The sequence below is a fragment of the Solanum lycopersicum genome, chromosome 2 (genome assembly GCF_036512215.1).
Source record: "Solanum lycopersicum chromosome 2, SLM_r2.1".
NCBI classification, from domain to species: Eukaryota; Viridiplantae; Streptophyta; class Magnoliopsida; order Solanales; family Solanaceae; genus Solanum; species Solanum lycopersicum.
In genome coordinates this window covers 66,685,256-66,700,959 of record NC_090801.1, presented here as the reverse complement: position 1 = coordinate 66,700,959, position 15,704 = coordinate 66,685,256, and the positions used below count along the sequence as shown (strand labels likewise).

Sequence of the window (15,704 nt, the reverse complement as noted above, 5' to 3'; positions counted from 1 at the left end):
CAAACTAGCCAACCACCTTTAATTAAGATTTTGTATGTATAATTAAAAAATTACTTGATATCTCTTTCCTTTTTAAATAATCTCTTATTTAAATTTTTTGTATCTATCTTTAACAGTATAATATTATCTCCGTCTACTTATAATTATTATAGTAAACTAAAAAATATCAAATAATAATATTTTAGTAAATTCTATTTATTTTTAATTTAATCATACGGAGAGACTAATAAATGAGGTAGGATAGAAAGTTTATAGTTAGAAATCATAAATGTGATCATTATCAAACGATCATAAGAAGATTTAGTCAATTAGTGAATAGTTCAAAATTGGCAACCACACTAAACTGTGGCTCTGTCCATTGTTGAGAGGAAGAGGCTACCTCTCTGACAGAACCCCCACTTGGTACTAGTATAATTTATTGCACAGTGAATTTCTGGGTTGCTGCTGGTGCCGCCATTGTTAAACAGTATGTGAAGATCAAGAAATGAAAAAGAAAAACTGTTGATTTTACCAAGACTAGTCTTACCAAAATCTTGCCTTTCTATTTTTCAACGACAACCTTGTTAGTTTTGATTCTGACCTTTTCTTCACTGACGGCTACAACCCCAAAAACCCCAAGCCAACATTGTTATATAAACTCCAATCTTGTTCATTCTTAGTAAAACAGAGAAAAAACCCACCCCACTTTTTTTTTTTTTTTTGCATAAAGAAAAACCAAATAGTTTTGATAAAGATGAAATTTGGGAAAGAATTTACATCCCAAATGGTCCCTGAATGGCAAGAAGCCTATATGGATTATAATTATCTAAAGGGTGTGTTGAAAGACATATCATGTTTCAAGAAGAAGAATGCACCATTACCTGAAGTTGCAGCTACACCAAAAGGCTCATTAAAGAGAAGGATATCTATGTACAGAGCTTTTAGTGGTTTACAAAGTAGATTCAGTTTCAAAGGTTCGCCTGGTAGAGCTGACAATGAAGATGAAGAAGTTATTTTAGTAAGTTCACTGCAGCAAGAAGGGTCACAAGGACACAGTCAAACTATGTTTCTTATGTCATCTGAACAAGGTGGAGAATATGAGATGGTTTTCTTTAGAAGACTTGATGATGAATTCAACAAGGTGATAACTTTTTACAAGAAAAAAGTAGGGGAAGTGAAGGATGAAGCTGATGAATTGAGTAAACAAATGGATGCACTTATTGCTCTAAGAATTATGGTTGATAAACCTTCAATTGGTATGCGTAGTGACCAAGTAATGATGGATGATGATACTACTTCGTCTCCAGGATCAGTAGTTCCTACTCATAATATCAGAAGTCCAGGTTAGTCCAATTTTTCGAATACTATGGCTGATTCCATGTCTCAAACCCGTGACCTATATGTAATTAGTTTGGATTTGTGTTTAAAGGTGGGGCACATATGGAGGCAATTCAAGAAGTTGAGATGACTGGTGAAGAAATTCTGGAAGAGGAATCAACATCTAAAGAAAAGAAGAATCTCATGCGTTTTAGGCCTGCTCCAATAGAGATTTTGGACAATGTAAAAATCAATATTGATCCCGCAACACCTATCTCGACTTTGAAAAATGTGATCAGAACTTCAAAAGCAAACGTAAAATTCAGCAAAGATGAGCTCAAAAAAGCCGAAGAACAAATGAAAAAAGCTTTTGTTGAGTTCTATAAAAAGCTTCGACTTCTGAAAAGCTACCGGTAATGGTGCAATTCTTTTCTCCCACTTGTTGTTGTTTTAGTGTTCAATTCAACTAACGTTTTGCTACTTAATGTATTAGTTTACTAAATGTGTTGGCGTTCTCCAAGATCATGAAGAAGTATGATAAGGTACTACACTGAAGTTATCGATAACTATTTGCCAATATAAAGTAGAAATTGTTAGTTTTGCCTTTTAAAACTGCAATTTACTGATGCAGACTACTTCAAGGAAAGCTTCTAAATCATACTCAGACATGATTGATAAATCTGATCTTGGTAACTCAGATGAGGTAAATCTTCCTTCGTTTATTCGAGTTGCAACTATAGTTTGAAGTTTGAACTTCTCATCAATCTATGCTTTTCCTTAGGTTAACAAGCTCATAGAAAGAGTGGAGGTCACGTTCGTAAAACATTTTGCCAATGGCAATCGAAGGAAAGGAATGAAACATTTAAGACCACAAGCTAAAAGAGAAACGCACCGAGTAACATTTTTCGTGGGTAAGCATACATCCTTATTAGCATAAGCACTCTCTTCCTATCTAATCAAAATAAAATGTTGATGAATTATCTTCATCCAGGATATGTGCTTAGCAAAAGTTCGTACACTGCATCTCATAACCATATGTTCATTTTCGTAACTGGTGTACTTTTCACCTACAGGTCTGTTCTTTGGCTGCTCAATAGCATTAGTGGCAGCTATTGTTGTAGCGGTACGTGCACAGCACCTTCTAGAGCATAAGGATCGTGATAAGTATATGAATAACATATTTCCACTCTATAGGTGAACTAAACATATGACTTCTACAAATTCATATTGATTCTTTCCTGATGTCTGTCTACAAGAGAAACCATGTTTAAGCTATACATACGAGTAATGAAGCTCTAACATTGCAGCCTATTTGGATACATTGTCCTCCATATGCTCATGTACGGGGTAAATGTATACTACTGGAAGCGTTTTCGGGTCAATTATCCCTTCATATTTGGCTTCAAGCAGGGAACAGAGTTAGGTTACAGACAAGTTTTCCTCCTTGCTTCTGGTGTTTCAGTACTTGCATTGGCTGCTTCACTCTTCCACCTGGATATGGATATGGACCCGAAAACAGGAAGCTATGAGACAGTGATAGAGCTGATCCCACTTGTCTTGGTGTTTGTAAGTTTAGATTCATTAGTTTCCTTCTACATTCATTCTACAACTGATCTATAGAAAAACCACTAATGATTTAAGTCTTCTTTTTTCAGGTTCTTCTTCTAATAACTTTTTGTCCTCTGAATATTTTATATCGTTCAAGTCGTTTCTTCTTTCTAAGAACTGCCTGGCACTGCCTATGCGCTCCCCTCTATAAGGTACCAGCAGATTCACACACTTCAATATCACAGGAAATACGTACATACTAACTAGTTACACATCAATTTACAGGTTACTCTACCAGATTTTATCTTGGCAGATCAACTTACCAGCCAGGTTTGACACTCAGCCTTTTTCATATTGGAAACTTATACATTTTACCAAAATGTTGATGACTCAGTCATAATGTGCAAATTTTCCTGTGCTTATTGCGAAAAACCAACTGTGCTCTTATATTTCAGGTTCAAGCAATTAGGAGTTTGCAATTCTATGTCTGCTACTACATATGGGGAAACTTCAAAACAAGATCAAATACATGTCAAGATAGCAATGTTTATAAGATCTTGTACATAGTTGTTGCAATTATTCCCTTTTGGTCTCGGTTTATTCAGGTTTGAGAATTTTTACACCGCAAATCATCATTCCCATTTCCCACTATAGATATCTTGACAATTATGTAATATGGTGCTTCGTATGATTTCATGATATATGCAGTGTCTTCGTCGCTTATTTGAAGAGAAAGATTCAATGCAAGGGCTTAATAGCCTCAAATATTTCTCAACTATTGTTGCTCTTGTAATGAGAACACTATATGATCAGAAGAGAGGGACCTTTTGGAAAGTAATGGCAGCGTCAACTTCAGGAATTACTACAATTGCAAACACTTACTGGGACCTTGTCATAGATTGGGGTCTGTTGCAAAGGAATTCCAAAAACCCCTGGTTGAGAGACAAGCTACTTGTTCCACACAAGATTGTCTACTTTGTTGCCATTGTAAGTGCAGACACAGAACTCAAAACTTAACTATTAAAAATACGATTAAGTTTTTGATGATTTTGAGTCTAAATGCAGGTTCTTGACATTATTCTGAGACTAGTATGGATGCAGTTGGTTCTAGATTTTCAAGAACTACCTCATCTGCACAAGAAAGCTTTTCTTGCAATTGTTGCCTGTTTGGAAATCCTTCGCCGAGGCTTGTGGAACTTTTTCAGGTCAGTTTAAATTCTATACTCCGACTGTTTAAAGAACTTTTACATACATTGATATATATAATAAATATAACATGGTCAGATACACCGATACTGGTTTTCTCTAACAGTAGTAGTTTTTCTGCTGTTTTTTGTTGTTCAGGTTGGAAAATGAGCACTTAAATAATGTTGGGAAATATCGTGCCTCCAAGTCTGTACCCCTGCCTTTCAACTACGACGAAGACAAGAGCATGTAAAAGGAAAATCACCAGAGTAGTCGAGACGCAAAAATGATCTTCTTTTTTCCTGTTGTCTTGTATAATTCTTTGATTCATGTGTCAACGGTGCTTGTAATGAAGTTCTGTTCATGAATGTATAGGATGAAAAGAAAGCTGATTGATGGATGGAATTATTTTCACGAAATAGTGCTTAGGAAAGTGATTGATGTATGAAATAAAGCTAAAATATCCAGCTTTCTTCATCAAAATATTTAACAAAGCAATCAATGCTTGAGGTCTTACAGCTTTCTAAAGTTTCACATGAAAATGACTGGTAACATGTTGAAGGTCATTCTCTAATTCTTACCAAGAATAAACGTCCAATCACATGAGAATAGCTTTCTAAAGTTTCACATGAGAATGACTGGTAACATGTTGAAGGTCATTCTCTAATTCTTACCAAGAATAAACGTCCAATCAACTTAAGTGGACATAATAGAAGAACGAATGAATATCAGGCATAATATGTAAACAGACACGCAACTTTGACCTCAGCTGAAAGCAAGTGTCTAAACACCTCAATTGGCAACCAAACACTTTAATTTGAGGTGTCTAGATGTGCACTCTCAAAGTAGTCTCTAATTTGAGGTGTCTAGATGTGCACTCTCAAAGTCGAAGAGTTTATTTGACAACTAAGACGAACAACATAATACCCCTTTTCTATATGAAAAATCTGTTGATCAAAGCTGATGACATAGTCAGATTGACGAATCGGACACGTAATAAACACACCATTAATAGAAATGGTAACATCTATAAGTAGAGTGTTCAAGTCTTGAAAAGAGAATGTACATCTTAAAAGTTTCAAACAAATGAGAAGTAATCCAAGAATTACTAAAGTCCACTTGGGGCTCAAACTTGCCGACAGAGAGCAATTTATTCCAGAACAGTAGTATACAATGAAGAAGCTAACCATTTTATGTCAACAACAAAGCACTGAGCAAAGACCAACGAAGCAAACTAGAAAGGTGAACTCTATTCCGGTGGATGGAAATCCTCTTGATCTGTCTCTTTATCACTCTGAGAGGCAACTGACTGGTCTGAATCAGAATTTTCTGCAGTTATAGCGCCTGTGCTATCATTATCTTGGTTACCAAAGATATACGAAAATGATAGTGGATTATATGTGGAGCTTGCCTTCTTAAGTCCCTGAATAGCTTTAATCGCCGCAAGTGTACTTCTATATATATCCACATTTTCTTCCCCAAGTGGCAATGCCGGAGAAACATTTGAAGCATAAGAAGTAGTTGCTCCCGTCGGCTCTTCTGCAGTAGCATCTGATTCTACAACTTCTGCTTCCAAAGGAAATAGGAGCTCGAGATTTTCCTCACACTCACGAACTAATCTATTCAGAGGCTCAGTTGTAAAGAAGGGCTGATCAAGAGCAAGTTGTGTGAAAGGGAGACGCAACAATCTCCCAGTTCGTTTATCGAACTTCTTCAAAATCTTAACAAGACCTAAAGGAACAAAACAATTTCTCATAGAAAGCTGATGTTGCACAAAATTAAAGCAAGACTTGTACTTGAGTTATTTCTTTAAAACAGGAACAATACGACACTTGAAACACAAATGCTTGAGCAATTGTAAGTGGTAACTAGCTAACTGAAATCACAATATATGCTTAAAATAGAGTATAAATGCTGTGGTACCTGCAAAATTTAAAGAGCTGTAATTTTTAAGAAGAACCATCTCCCCATGTATGGCAACAAAGTCTTTACGTATACCCATCACGTCATCACTAAATTCACTGTCTTTTGTGAGAGCTCCATCTTTGCCACTCTTCTCTTTCACTCTTTCAATTCGTTCCTTTAATTCCTGGTATAGAAGTAGATGACATAGGATCAATTCCCATACCAAAGACAATTACAATTGATACCCACATATTTGAATATATATTTATTTGTTCACTGCTAAATTCTTACTTGCTTACTCTGGGGCATATTTCATTGAACCCATCCTTCCCTATCCTACATCTCCAAGACAACGAAAAAGAGAACTAAAAAAATCCTATTTTCTGTCCCCCTCTGGAACTCCATCAGAGAGATCAATCCAAATCCAAATCCAAATGGAAGAAGTTCCCTTGATAATTCAAACCAAAATATTTTCCCTTATTCCATCTACCAGCGCACTTGCTTTTCAAGTTGACACCACAAGCAAATGTCATCCTCCACAGCAAAACAACAACAAATCCAAAAGAGAATGAACTTCACATGGCATAGTTCATTTCACCACAAAACAATCCTAATACAAGACTAAGATAGATACCAATTTTCCACCTAAGGCATGAAACAGATAAGAGTAACAATGGAAGTCCAACTCCCTCCCTTCCGAATTTCATCCTGTTCTGATAAAAACAAAGATGAAAGGGGGGGAAACATCATTATGATATCCCACCAAATGTCGTTGTCAAGACCTAACCTCAGCCTATGCTGATTCAGATAAAATGTTCGTCATTCATGAAAATTTGGCAACTTTACAAAACTAGTATTATGGAGACTAAAAGAGACCCAACTTAATCAAATTAAGGGGAAAAGTAAGGGACTGACTGTCATTAGCTATAGGATACTGCAAATGAGAAAAGTAATAAAATAACCATAACTCAGCCCCAAACAAGTTGAGGTCAGCTAAATAAATCCTCTAACTATGATTCTCCGTTTAAATTCATATCAGGTCAGCCTTAGCAGAATAAACTATAAAATAAAGAGTATTAAATGTTCTCTATACTTTCAACTAGTAAAAAATGCATTCCAGTTAATTGATGCTCATGCAAATGATAAAAGACACTACAAGTAAAAAATGTCTCTCAAATAGCACATACTTTTAATCTTGAGTGCTTTTTATCTCCACAAAGAATGCTTCAACTTAAATTTTAAAAGTTAATGCTTCAACTTAAATTATAAAAGTTAATCTGTCACCCTACAATAGTTTTATACAACGCATAAAAGTTGATAGATGCAGCCATTTCCCATTATTAGTAAAAGTATTTACCTTATTAAAAAGGTTGATAGATGCAAGCTTTTAACTCAACCATTTCTGCTCAACTTTAATGTATGCAGCAATCTTGAGCATTAAATTTGCCAGTACAAAGTATCCAAGGATCAACTAGTTAGTAGTAGTGAATTCAAAAAAAATCCTCTGGACTGCTACTAGCATGACTCGTTGCTAACTCCTACTATGTGTAGTTTAAACAAATAGAGCATAAAGTTAAGCCATCAGACCATTGATTTACTCAGCTATTAATTAAACATGGTTATTTTTAGGGTTGCTAATGTTCATATGTCGATTATTTCAAGACCATTGAACTTCACTATAATGAAAGCACGGGTCTGAATTTCATATCTTTTATGTGTGCATTAGCTACAACCAAAGAAGAGAACTGTACAATATATACTGCACAACCCATTGTGACTGAATGCATATGCAAGTTCAGCTCTATATTCAATATTTAGGTGCCCATCTTACTTCATCCACTGCTAGTGCCCACATGAGATGTATTCTTATTAACAAACAAATCTTGCAGTTGAAACAATGAACTGGCAGTTGTGGGACAAGAGAAATAAACCGTCAAGAGTCAGTGGAGCACCGGTTAACTCTAACAATTATCTGTCTTTGGTGTTGAAAAATACTTAACATTCGGGACAACAGTCACTTTCTGAACAATCTGATCAAAGCAAGTCTACAGTTCCAGACTTCTAGCGGTAATTGATACTAAACCTGTGTAAATGAAGTGACCTGATTGTTTTTTCTCCTTTGACCAAAATAATGGTTTATGTTTTTTTAAGTGAAGGTTTATTATCTCTGGAAATCAAATTAATATAAATTATTAGTATATTATATTACTTCAAACTTAATGTACATCTCTCCTTTTTTTAATTAGGTACGGTGGAATTTCATTAAAATTGCATCTGTAGATGCTGAAGGCAAATTCAATGTGCATCTTACTGCTAATCCTTCCATATTATCATATAAATGGCAGGCGAATATTTTAAGCACTCTTTGGCCAAAAACAATATAACAGTTTGTTCAAACATGTTATATTAAGTATTACAATAAAAAGGACCTGAATAGAGTAGAATGGTATAAGAGGATTCATACACCTGATCTGAGATAAAGAAGTAGTTGTTTGATCGATGGATAGATTGGCTGTTTGTATGCTATTTAACTGCATAAATCAAGGTAGGATGTTTTGTTGATTAAGCACCCAAGAGTTTGCCAAGTAATTAAAGAAGTGGGTGAATACCTTGGAGACTAGAGTTAAATCCAAGTATATTTAAAAAAAAAAAAACTAGGTGAATTTTCCCATTTGTGATCTGCAAAAGCATTGGCAGTTAGAGTTACCTATACCTATATTGATGGGAGGTAGCAGGAACTTGGTAGAATCAAAGTGGCCATAAATCGGCTCGGGACCACCGTCATAAGATTAAAAATAACGAAGGTCGTATTGATTATGACAGAAGTATCATAATTTAAGATATGTAGGGTCATTTCTTAAAATAGTTCAATAGTTTGGGAAGGCACTAAGGTGGAATATACCATCAATATACTCGTATGTTTCAGCTTAACTAAGAATATTCTCCAAGTAGCTCCTGTGATGCCTTCTCCCTAACCACTTATTTATTTGTTATTGCATATATCTGTCTCCTCTCAGCTTGCTGCAGCCTATTAAGTTGTTGTCGCCCCTCTCAAATTCCTCATAATCTTATTTACATTTACTTCCCTCCCTTTGTACTTCAACTACAGTCATCAATTTCCATAATTGCAATTGCCCTGCATTTATACTTTCACAAAATTCCAGTCAAATGCTACTTCCAAACTTTTATGTGTAGCACCAGATAAAACCTTAAAAATCTCTTCATCGAGTGATTTCTTACATGTATGGCGGATACAGTGAAATTAGTCGTGATGGCACAAGTTGGCCCACCACATTTGTCAAGAATATAAAGTGTCTACATTCTATTCACCATACTCTAGAACAACATTGTAACAAGCAGTACAGGTAAACCCCTGTTTCACAACTTTCATGATCCGTCAAAAGTTTAAATTAATAAACAATTTATGGAAATTAAATTAGAAGTTGGAATAATCAGCAGTACAGATAATCCTTGTGCAATATACAAGATTAATGTGGTCAAAAAATATGCACATTCAGATAAAATTTCAAGAAATTGGGCGTAGCAGAGTATAATGGATTCATCTAGCCGGCCCCAATTGACCTACTAAGATATATTTGTATGTACAGAGTAGCGAAGAAACCTGTAATCGAATAATAAATTCCTCCTCTTTATCGACATAGAAATCGTTGAATTTGTCAAGTTCCTCATTGAGAATTCTGACGAACCAGTCCTGCGGAGGATTGTCAGCGCCGTCGGGAAGATTATCGGCGGTGGATGGAAGGTTCTTGAGAAGCTTCTTGAGGGGTTTGTAGCACAAATACTTGTCCCTCCATTCGGGTAGGGTTTCTTCTAAATGCGTTGTGAACTCTTTACCGAATTTCATAAGAATTAATCAAGAAAACACACAGCAATCAAATCAATTTCACAATGAAACAGCCCTTTTGTTTGGGTCTCTGAACAAAAGAAAATATTCTCTTTTTTTTATTATAAAGTCAGGGGATATCATCAGTAATGGTAAACGCAGAGATTATAATATAATTTTTTTGTATTTTTAATTTGTAACAATAGAGTCCAATGAAGATAAATATGAATGCTACGCATATGCGAGAAATAGTAGGAAAGTTGCGATGGAGTTGGGAATCTTTTGTTTACAGAAATAAATAATAATAATAATAATATTGTGTTTCTCATATTAGTAAGTTTGTAAAGGTAACAAAAAGCAGAACTGCAAATTTTTTGTAGTCAACTTGGCAATTTCATAATGGCTTTTTATGTGCATCAAAGCAATAAATGACGCAACCCACGTTTCTACTTTCCTGCACTTTTTCTTTTAATTCTTAATTTTTCATTGAAATCAAAATAACGAAAATCTATCCCCATAAAGGAGAAATTATTATGAGTAGAAGTGAATTTAGACCCTCAATCAGTTTATTACTTATTAAAATCTTAATGGGACAGTAGATTAAGGCAAGAATCAAATTTAAATATTTAATCAATTAAATTATTAGAATTTATATTTGAAAATAACAATCTAATTTAGATAATCAATCAACTGAATTATTAAGATTACAAACAAAGAATCAAGATTACTCTATATTTAGTTTGTTGAATGTAAAATCTATGATATATTATTATCATTTCATAAAGTTGAATGAATTGAATTAATAAATAAGTTATTTAATTACTATATATTTTTTTTTCAGATCAAAATAGTTTGAACGGTGACACACAGTCAACTCCTCTACCTTAAAATATTGTTTCCCAATTTCTTTTATCTTTTAATATTAAATAATAAGTATACTAACATTTTGTTGCTCCATAATAATTGAAATGGAAAATTTTAAAATACTGACCGACCCAATTTTTTGATTGAATTGATGTGCAGTATTCCTAATTAAAACCCTTGATTAAAATTTGCATCAGCTATGTCGTTACCATTTGCTTGTCACATCACAAGTGGGACTTTTCCTCATTTGTTTGAGAAATTAATTAAAAGCAAGTTTCCAACAATCAGTTTACTGGTTATCTTGTATTAAAATGCTAAAAAAATCGTTTATATTTTATACTAAATCAATGAATATATAATACGTATTTCTTTACTATCTAACATGTACTGCATCAAACTCATAAGGTTAGAGCTTAATTTGTTGGAATTTTTACGTGATGAGCCCAAACACTAAAATAAATACACAAAATATTCTTTCGGATAATTATTACATTCAAAGAAAAAAAAAATTCTCAAAATTCTCACAAAATTTGGTAATACCTTCAATGTAAATAATTCAAATTTGTATAACTATATATCGGATATGAAAGTAAGATTGATTAAAAAAATTTAAGTCAATTAAATATCAATTGATGTGAGATGGATATATTGTCCTCCATATGCTCATGTACGGAGCAAATGTATACTACTGGAAGCGTTTTCGGGTCAATTATCCCTTCATATTTGGCTTCAAGCGTTTACTATTTAGTCGAAACTTGGGTGGGTTAAAGGAGGTTAAGCTAAATTTGGAAGTTTCTCTCGTTTTTATATAAATATAAGTGTATAAAATCTGTTTTTATTTGTATAAAATGCGAGAATATTATATAAATACATATATTTTTGTTCTCCTCTTTCAGATCTCGCTCGCCACTTTTCCTAATTTCGCTCGTCACCCTCGTCTCTCTCGCTTATACAAACAGAAGCAAAATATATAAATTGTGTTTCTGTTTATATAAAGCGAGAGAAAATTGTATATACACATGTAAATACATATATTTTCGTCTTATACACTTATAATTATACAATAAAAATATTCTCCTGCCCAGTTTCTTTTGTCTTTCTTATTTTATACAAATTCAAATTGTATATAATTTATCTCTTTCTCGTTTTATACAATTCATTCAATTGTATATTCCCTGTCCAAGTCTTTTTTGTCTTTCTATTTTTCTCATTTTATACAAATTCAAATTGTATATAATCGTTATATACACTTATTATTATGCAATTCATTTTTATACAATTATCTGCCCAAGTCTCTTTCTCTTTTTCATTTTATACACTTTGCTTTATACAATTAGCTTCAATTGTATATATATAGCGAATTATACTTAAATATATTTATTATTAAACGTGATTATGTAAACTTTGTTATAATATATAAATATAAATTATATGTTTGCAATATGTGAAAGTTGTACTATTTTATTGGTTACTGATCTAACCCAAATATGAATGAATTGAGTAGGTAACCAAAATATGAGCTTGTTTTGGTGGGTGAATCCGTCTAAAAGAAATTGGTAAACATCACGTGAATTGACCCGTTCATCCCAAGTTTCCCAACAAAGAGAAGAAACAGAGAAGCAAAAATACAATTTCTCTCCTCCATACCAACGCAGCTTTCATACTATGTCGACTTCTCAAGTAAGTTTTCTTCAGCTGAATTTGGTTATCTGATTGTTTCTTACTATTTTAGTGTAAAATTTGATGTTATGGTTGGGAGATATATAACTGCTTGAACTCAGCATGATTTTATCACAATCACTAGATTCTTTACCATGGATGTTACCTTCTCTGTGATTGATTCATAAAATCATGAATACAAATTTATTCTTCCACTTGTTTGACTTATTCCTAAAGGTTTTATGTGCCCCTGTAGGCAATTAAGAGCAAAAACGTTGGGTACACTCATTTTGTATCACTTCCATTGACCTTGCCGGATGAAATGGTCACCAAGCTCAACAACTTTAAGAATTCGCTTCTTCAAACTAATAAAGTTAATCCACATGAAAATTCTGATTTCTGCTTTTTTTTTTCTGATGTTCAATTGTTTTCCTTCATAATGTCATAATTTCTGACAAATGTTTTAAGACTCAACAGGTTTGGGAATTGACAAATCCATTTTTATTAAGCCAAATACATTACACTTGACTGTGCAAATGCTGAAGCTTTCGAATACTAGTCGAATTAAAGTTGCTGCTGACGTTTTGCGGGTGAAATTTTATACTTAGATGGCCATTTTATTCCTTTTTTGTAATGTATTTTTTCATTGTCTAACTTTTCATAATATATAAATTGCTTTTCATTGTCTTTCCAGAGGGTCTCACCAAAAGTAATGGATGCTTTGGAGCAACGTCCTGTGTATATAAGACTGAAGGGTTTGGTAATTCTTTATTCAAGTTATGCAATTATTGGCTTCTGTAAATTTGTAACTCTGAAACAGACAAAGGGTAAATGTGTATTAGAGCCTCCAACCATGCCGTTGGTAGCAATGTTGACAAACTTGGAATTACGCAAAGCAATTGAACATAATGATTGAGTACTGCAAAAAGAATCTAAATAGTGATTTCATTTTCCTTTTCATGTTACTCCTATCTCTTTTTATGAATGCTTATTCAATTGATCGGTCCCTGTTTGTATTATGGAGAGAGACTGCTATCATGTAGATGTTTCGATGCTGTTGCTTATTATGAGATTTGACAAAGGCATAACTTTCCTTGGCTGGAACTCGGATTTGTTCTTATTCTGCAGGAATGCATGAAAGATAGAGGTACTCGAGAAAAAGCTTATGTTGTACATGCTCCTCTGGAAGTAATTGGTGGTATACCCAGACTTATACGTGCCTGTCGTATCCATAATTTCTGGCATCTTCTTCCCTCACTCTAGCCACTATTTTAATTTATCTGCTATTTTAAAGGAATTTGGTACTTGTATACCTTAGCTTTTCTAGGGGTGATAATTGATGCGTTCGTTGAAGCTGGTCTTGTTCTTGAAAAGGATGCAAACCGTGGGTTACTGGTATAGCTCTCAATGTGTTAATTCTTTTTTCAGGTAAATTTTGTTGGCAATTTCTTTATTGTTTGTCCATTAAGGCTCTCTCCTTGACCATTTAATCTAGTGCTGTTGCGTCCTTGCTATTCCTTTACCCTGTAAAAAGCAATTTATTTATCACAATCAAGGGTCTAGAATGTACTTCGGGCTTTGATCTATGGTACAAAAGCCTGGTATTTAAGTGGAGAGAGGTAGACAGGAGGGCCTGTAATCCACCGAGTTCCCTCGGGGATTTCTTGGCTATAAAAAACTACAGCCAGAAATGGTTCAAGCCTGTTTTGAAAAGGGAAGTAGATACCCACTTCCAAGAATCAATATGGCTGCAACCATTTTATTTTTATACCTTTGGAATATGGCTTTTTTGATTCTCGCCTCCTGCATTCCAACTATATGCATGGACTTATTTCTTCAATTGCATTTTGCTTGCTGTGGTGTCATTTGTTTTTGTTCTTGTATCAGTAATCAAACATTAAATACTTGAACTTTATTCTGTCAATATATTTTATCGTCTCTGGTGGCTTCTTTTTTTTCCTCTTACCATGAAAATCTCCTGGTGGAAATTAATAAATTTATCTTCTATTTTTGCCATCTTCTAATACAGTTGCATGCCACAATAATGAATGCGGGAAATAGAAAAAGGTAATGTTTTTGATTCTTTCATTGTGTCTAGTTTATTCTTGGCTTAAAGTCTATTATGATTCTACCAATTGCATAACTATCTTTGCTGTCAAGGTTGCACTGACTTACTATTTCGTAAATTGTAGCAGTAAAACATCAGGAAAAACTGAGCCCTTTGATGCACGAACAATTTTTGCTCAATATGGCAAAGAAGAGTGGGGAGAGTGTTATATCCGTGAAGCTCATCTTTCACAAAGGTTTGTCTACGATGACAATGGTTATTTCCATTGCTGTGCTTCCATCCCATTCCCTGAAGAAAAGCAGGGTGCGTTTCCTACTATGAAAAACTTTTTTCAGAAAATGTTTTCTTGAAAAATATGTTCTACGGCAAAATAAGTGATCATTTCACATTTTCTGGTGTGTGTTACATGTAGTTCATATATGACATATGCTTGTATAAAAAATTGTTTGATGGGTCGATGACAGTTTCTTAGTTTGTACACACTTGGACGCTATCTACAGCTTTTCGGATAATCGTTTCTTGTTACCCCCTGTATTGTGTTGTAGTATTAGCTTAATAACAATATTATCTAGTGTTAAAGTATATTGTATTGTATGATTAAATCCATTATATATGTAACGACTAAAGACTAATTTGATGCAACAACCATAGGTATGGAGTGGTTCGATTAAATGGTTATATGTTACTCTTTTCCATCATTGTCATTACTTGTTATTGATAGTCCTATTTGTTTCTTTTACTCTTGTCTTGCTATTGAACTCTTACTCGATCTGTACTGTATTGGACACCAACCCCTCTGATTTCTAGCTTGTCTATCTTTTTGTTTCTATTTCTTTTGCCTTTCTGCACTTCTTTTTTCCTTTTTATGCAACATTTTTAAAAAAATATTATGAGGCATAATTTGTGAATAAATAGGAAAATGGATGTCTTCAATTATTTTTGTAATTGCTTTTATATCTAATAAAGTAATACTTGCAACAGCCAAGGTTTTTAAAGTAAACTTATTAGTAATTCTAAATTATGATACACAGTAAAAAAAATGTTATTGAATTACAATAAATGATATTATCTATTCAAATTTTGCATCTACAAATAAAATTCAAGCATTCCATCCGCAAAATAATACTCAAGTAACAGCCAACCAAAAAGTTGTAAGGAACTTCTGAGTCGTGTATCATTATCGGGTTGAGTTGACCACTCTTGCATTATCATTCAAAAGTCAAGAATATATTGTAGGCAACTTTCACATAGCAAATACGAAATTCAAATTTGTATGTTATAATAAAGTTTTGATAATTACAGTCTATAGCAAATATATATATATGTATAATTCGC

General features: G+C 33.7%; 3 protein-coding genes across 5 annotated transcripts; 2 read left to right on the top strand and 1 right to left on the bottom strand.

Annotated features, from left to right (window-relative positions):
- Window positions 1–214: 214 nt before the first annotated feature.
- Window positions 215–4,545, top strand: PHO1-5 (phosphate transporter PHO1-5). Its single transcript, XM_004232161.5, has 13 exons — window positions 215–1,322; window positions 1,409–1,709; window positions 1,790–1,838; window positions 1,928–1,999; window positions 2,078–2,207; window positions 2,370–2,490; window positions 2,604–2,862; window positions 2,952–3,056; window positions 3,130–3,174; window positions 3,300–3,449; window positions 3,553–3,831; window positions 3,910–4,049; window positions 4,189–4,545. Exons 1-13 carry the CDS (start codon window positions 734–736, stop codon window positions 4,280–4,282), a joined length of 2,334 nt encoding a protein of 777 aa, XP_004232209.1. The 5' UTR covers window positions 215–733; the 3' UTR covers window positions 4,283–4,545.
- A 492-nt stretch (window positions 4,546–5,037) lies between these two features.
- On the bottom strand, window positions 5,038–10,145 carry LOC101249511 (SPX domain-containing protein 4). 2 transcript variants are annotated; one of them, XM_010317946.4, is made up of 4 exons: window positions 9,557–9,998; window positions 5,953–6,118; window positions 5,441–5,760; window positions 5,038–5,358 (listed from the first exon to the last, which is right to left on the bottom strand). In XM_010317946.4, exons 1-4 carry the CDS (start codon window positions 9,797–9,799, stop codon window positions 5,221–5,223), a joined length of 867 nt encoding a protein of 288 aa, XP_010316248.1. In that variant the 5' UTR covers window positions 9,800–9,998; the 3' UTR covers window positions 5,038–5,220. The 2 variants fall into 2 exon arrangements, with proteins under 2 accessions (XP_010316248.1, XP_004232210.1); XM_004232162.5 differs by having other exon boundaries at window positions 5,038–5,760; window positions 9,557–10,145.
- A 2,012-nt stretch (window positions 10,146–12,157) lies between these two features.
- LOC101249781 (uncharacterized) lies at window positions 12,158–15,047 on the top strand. 2 transcript variants are annotated; one of them, XM_019212452.3, is made up of 8 exons: window positions 12,158–12,322; window positions 12,558–12,675; window positions 12,779–12,891; window positions 12,996–13,061; window positions 13,430–13,526; window positions 13,629–13,696; window positions 14,331–14,368; window positions 14,494–15,047. In XM_019212452.3, the coding sequence occupies exons 1-8, from the start codon at window positions 12,308–12,310 to the stop codon at window positions 14,717–14,719; spliced, it is 741 nt and encodes a 246-aa protein (XP_019067997.1). In that variant the 5' UTR covers window positions 12,158–12,307; the 3' UTR covers window positions 14,720–15,047. The 2 variants fall into 2 exon arrangements, with proteins under 2 accessions (XP_019067997.1, XP_019067999.1); XM_019212454.3 differs by having other exon boundaries at window positions 12,159–12,322; window positions 14,497–15,047.
- Window positions 15,048–15,704: the final 657 nt, after the last annotated feature.